The sequence below is a fragment of the Mus pahari genome, chromosome 2, assembly GCF_900095145.1.
Source record: "Mus pahari chromosome 2, PAHARI_EIJ_v1.1, whole genome shotgun sequence".
Lineage (NCBI taxonomy): Eukaryota > Metazoa > Chordata > Mammalia > Rodentia > Muridae > Mus > Mus pahari.
In genome coordinates this window covers 89,262,815-89,268,032 of record NC_034591.1, presented here as the reverse complement: position 1 = coordinate 89,268,032, position 5,218 = coordinate 89,262,815, and the positions used below count along the sequence as shown (strand labels likewise).

General features: G+C 49.2%; 1 protein-coding gene across 1 annotated transcript in view; it reads right to left on the bottom strand.

Annotated features, from left to right (window-relative positions):
* Positions 1–5,218, bottom strand: part of Cd8b (CD8b molecule) — a 14,719-nt gene that overhangs the window by 2,481 nt on the left and 7,020 nt on the right. Inside the window, exons 3-4 of the mRNA XM_021191224.2 lie at positions 2,412–2,501; positions 800–836 (exon numbers count right to left, since the gene is read on the bottom strand). Coding sequence (XP_021046883.2) covers positions 800–836; positions 2,412–2,501 — 127 coding nt within the window. The remainder of the gene's footprint in view (positions 1–799; positions 837–2,411; positions 2,502–5,218) is intronic.

Genomic DNA, 5,218 nt, shown 5'->3' with positions numbered 1-5,218 from the left:
GTGTGTGTGTGTGTGTGTAGGCTGTGTATTCTCAGGATCAAATTGATCTGTTAGGATCAGGCAGATGAGAAACATCTATGCTGAAGGAAAAAAAACCCTCCAAATACTGGGCCTGGCTCTGGGTCTGGGGCTCAGTTGGCAGAGCTCTTCCCTGTGTGCACCAAGCCTTGCATTTGATCTCAGCACTCATCTACCAGGCATGGTGGGACATGCATATAGTCCCAGCACTCAGGAGGCAGAGCTAGGAGGATTGGTAGTTAAAGGTTAGCCTTGGCAAAGAGTGAGTTTGAGACCAGAGTGGACTATAAGAGACCCAGTCTTGAAACAGCAGCACTGAACCAAATCCAGGACCGTGATCTGAGCCTGAGGATGAGATCTTAGACCTGAAGCCCGGGAACCACAGCCTCTGTCTTGCACAAGCCCTTTGCTAAGGGCCGACAGATACAGAGAGATCTCTTTTCATGTACTTTCAAACTTACATAGCTAGTTAGTTATTGGAGAGATAGGAACTGTAGTGAGCCTGGCCTTTTAGTGCGACCAAGGATGACTGGGAAGTTCCTTTTTCTTCAGCCAGGGTCTCTCTCTGTGTAGCCCTGGTTGTCCTGGAACTCACTCTGTAGACCAGGCTAGCCTTAAACTCACAGAAATCGCCTGCTTCTTTCTCCTAAGGTTTGGGTTTAAGGGCATGCTTGGAGCAAGCCATGATCTTGGTTTATGTGATGCAGGGGATCGCTAGGCAAATACTCTGACAAGTCATCTACGCCCCCGAGTTCGTGACTTTTTGGAGAACAGCACTTACTGTTTCATGAAGCGAATTCGGGCTCTCCTCCGCACACCTGGAAGAGCAGAGCAGAGACAAACAAGTCAGCGCTGGTTGGTGGATCACTGGCATCAAACCTCAGAGCCCGGGAGGACAGCAGCGTGGTTAACCAACACCCGAGGCTTCTTCTGGTGTGCTAGGGTGGTCCCCGGATTCCTCACATTTCACACTTTTGTTGCTTGCTTATATAGGTTTCAAGTGTTTAAAAATTACTGTCATCCATCCCATGATTTTAATAGCCTTCATGAATGCTACTCCACTATACCCATCTCACATGAGTGGAAACTGAGACACGGAGCTTGTGAGTTGTCAAATAACTTGCCTGAAAGCCATGTAGCCTGTGCCAGATTTTTAATGCATTTCCTCTAATTCAGTTTGTACCTTAAATAAGCTTTCCTGCAGACTGGGAGCCTAGCACAGTGGTGGGACACCAGGCCTGGTTCAAATTTCAATAGCACAAAACAAAGGTCATTGCTTTTTTTTTTTTTTTTTTTTTTTTGCATCAGGCAGCAGCAGAACTTAAAGGGCATCCAAAGCAATGCAGGTACATTTCTTCCGGGATGCAGGGAGGAGAGAGAAGCATGCTGGGTTTGCTTCCTCAGAACATGTTTATATATTTTGGAAACAGAGTCTTAGGTGGCCCAGGCTGGCCTCAAACCTCAAATTCACTATGTAGCCAAGGCTGACCTTGAACTCCTGATCCTTCTGCCTTTACCCCCCACCCCCCAAGTCCTGGGATTACAGGCATGTGCACCAGGCTCAGCTCCACCACTGGGGTTCTTATATGCAGCGGATAACAGTGTACCAAAGCATTTATGCTCTCAACTGCTGTTCTTTGCGGTGGGGCCCCAGCTGTTAAATCAAAGGAATCCGAGACCTGGAAAATGTAAAAGCCACTGATCTGGATGGTGTCCCTGATGTTTCCGGCTTCCCTTTACAGATGCCCAGGGAGAGAGGGTGATGTGTTCGAGGTGGCAGAGGTGACCAGGACCAGGGGTAGTCTGGCCTCTCCTCTAGGCCAGTGACTGCAGAGCCTGGGTGACAGAGGAGCTAAAGGCAGCCAGCCATGTGAATCTCCCTGCAGTGTCACTGGGGAAGGAAGGGTGAGCTCTTTGGGGCACCCGGCTTTCATGGCTACTGGCCATGAGCCCCTATGTACCTAGCACATGGGTCCCAATGTGCTTTTAATGCATTTCTGGTATGTAGGCAATATTCTACTCCTGGGTGAGGCAGCTGAGATCCACTGAGACCAAGATCAAAGTCATTCGAAGGCAGAACAGTGGACTACAGTGGACTCAAACCCAGCGTCCATCTGACTGCTGACACAGGCGGAATCTCTCTTTGGCTTCCTGGGTCAGTGATGGGGCTGTGTGTCTCAGTGGTAGAGAGCACCCAACATGCCCTGAGTTCAAGTCCCTGAACTCCCCAAGTCTCTCAAAAACACAAAGAGCAACCAAAAGCAAGTCATAAGGTTTGTTGACGGTAAGTTTACTGTTTATTCTGCTACCTTAGTGAACAAAGTACTCCTAGCACACACACACTTCAGGTAGCAAAATGGGGGCCCCTCAATATCCCGTAGGCACCGACTCACAGTAAAAGTGGATGGCCAATCCAAGGGATACCAGCAGAACCAGGATGCAGGCCACCAGCAGGCCGACAGTAATGATGCTGCATGTCAGGCCTGAAAAAGACACACATGACACACACATGTGACACCGACTCAGACACAGCAAGGAACAGCCTCTCCTTCCAGAGAGTGTCACAGGCCGGCTTGTTCGTTTCTTGACACCCAGTTTCACTATTCAGTCTTCATTTTGTAGCCCTGGCTGGCCTGAAACTCATGGAGAACTGTGTGACTCCCGTCCCAGGAGGCAGCCCCACCCGGTTGCATTTTAAGCAGACTGGCTACTCGTTCAGTTTAAAATTCACTTTAAATATCACTGGGGTAATTTTATGTAGAGCATGCCATGTTGCATCTGTAGTTTTTAAAATGCTAATAAGACTTGGGAGCTGTTGCAAAGGGAGTAGACACACACCGTGCCTAGTAATACGATTTTACTATTCATTAAAAAAAAAAAACTTTTATTTGAATTTCACAAAAATAACAGACAGCTATATTTTCATTGTATTTTACAGGGGGCTAGAATGCTCACAGACCAACACTGATAATTTGGCATCCTTCTACTCTGCATCTAAAACCCCCAGTGTTCAGTGTTTCCATATGTGTATGGGTGTGCACGTGGTGTGTGCCCACATGTGTGGGTATGGTGACCAGCAGAGCATGACAGGTGTCCTGCCCGGTCACTTTCTACCTCATCCTATTGAGACAGTGTCTCTCGCTAAACCTGGCACTAGAGTGGCGACCAGCAAACCCCAAGGTTCTCCTGTCTCTGCCCCACCCCCAGAAGTCAGGGTTATGGGTGCGTGTTGCTGTGCTCTGCTTTTTATTGTGGGCACTCAGGATTTGAACTCAGGGCCATGTGCTCTCATAGCAAGCGCCTTAATCTGAAAAGTCATTTCTCCAATTTCTGTCTGGTTTTTTTTTTTTAAAGATAAGGTTTCCTGTCTCCCAGGCTGGTCTCTAATTCACTGTGGCCAGAGATGATCTTGGACTTCTGATTTTCCTGGCTCCGCCTCTTAAGTGCTGGGCTTACACTTGTGGGCCACTATGGCCGTTTATGCAGGGTTAGGGGTTGAACCCAGGGCTTCATGCATGCTAGGCAAGAACCCTACCAACAGAGCGATATCCTTGGCCGCTTGGTTTCCTCCTTTCAGTACAGCTGACTGTACTGTATCCATTCCTGCGAATGCATCCCCGCCTCACCGCCTTTAGTCAGGCCAGCACACCTTTCCCCAGCAGAAACACACGAAGTCCTATGGATGCCCCAGAGTTTAGCCACCAGGGGGAATCTTGGCTGGTTCCTGGGTGTTACTTTTATAAACAGCCCCTCAGAGAACATTCCTGCATGCTTCTATATGCAGGTGCCTTCCCGAGGTAGAAGCTGAAAATGGGGACTACTAAACCACAGACGTCCTATTTGGGTTATAGTCGACTGCCAGATGCCTTCCTTTACCCTCCCACCCCATCGTGCACTGTACTGGCCCAGTTTCTGTCAGTCCCGGGTGCCTTCATGGAAGAGAGAGGAAGACAACTGATTTTACTTCAATCCTGACTCTGGGTGGGCTTCAGCTCATCTGCTCACATACACCACCTATGTGATCATTCTTCTGTGAGTCAGATATCTGTTTGCTTGTCTGATTTTTGCAAGCTTTTTGAGCTGCAGGGCTTGTGTTCCTAATGTCCTAGATCCTTCTCCAATACTCTCTGGCCTCAGACCAGAGGGCTGGGGTTTGAAGCCAAGCCTCCTGGGTGAAAGGTCCGAGTCTGGGCTCCGGGTTAAGGAGTCTAGAAAGCCCTCCACATGTGAGGGAGGAAGTGACTATGGGCTGGGTGTGTCCGATGCGCCAAGGACAGCGCCAGCTGAGCGCTTCGGCTTCTGAGGACGGAAGGCAAGGAGTTGTTTAACTGTTCCCTCTCGCTTCATAGTTCTGAGGAACCAAGGCCTGAGCTGGGGATACAGCTGGTCTCGGTGGCACTTTGCAAAGCTTGGCAAGTTGGTCCCAGCTCACCTAGTTGGTGAGCTGCAAATGAGGGAAGCTGATGGCACGCAAGCTATATGTCCACGTTTGCAAGGCGGTGGAGCTAGCGGCAGAATGGCAGGGTCTGGAGAGGGGCAGGGTAAATGAAGCTCCTTTGGAGTGAAATGGTAACTAGAGATGTTGTTGTGGTTGGAGGAGAATGGTTATTAATTCCAACTGATTGCTGCCTCTCTCTATATGAAAGTATTCTCTGTCTCTCTGTCTCTCTGTCTCTCTCTGTCTCTGTCTCTCTCTGTCTCTCTCTGTCTCTGTCTCTCTCTGTCTCTCTGTCTCTCTGTCTCTCTGTCTCTCTGTCTCTCTCTCTCTCTCTCTCTCTCTCTCTCTCTCTTTCTCTCCCTCTCTCTCTCTGTCAGAGGACAACTTGCAGGAGTCAGTGTTTTCCTTCTACCATGTGGGCCCCAGGGACTGAACACAACCAGGCTTGGCAGTAAGCACAGGTACTGGCTGAGATGTCTCGTGACTCCAGTTCTTCATTCTGCAGGTGCCCTCATAGAACCTGGGTCCTGTCTTGTTGAGGAACATCTGGGTTGTGAGTACTTTTCTGTGAGCTGGGTTTGGCTAGGGTTGGTTTCCTTAAGGCCTTACTCTGTAATGATTTGTGAGTGTGGCCTGACTAGACTGTGAGTTGCTGTCATACACAGGGTACCTTTTGTTGTCACCAATTTGGAGCTAGAGAAATAGGAAGGAAGGAAGGAAGGAAGGAAGGAAGGAAGGAAGGAAGGAAGGAAGGAAGGAAGG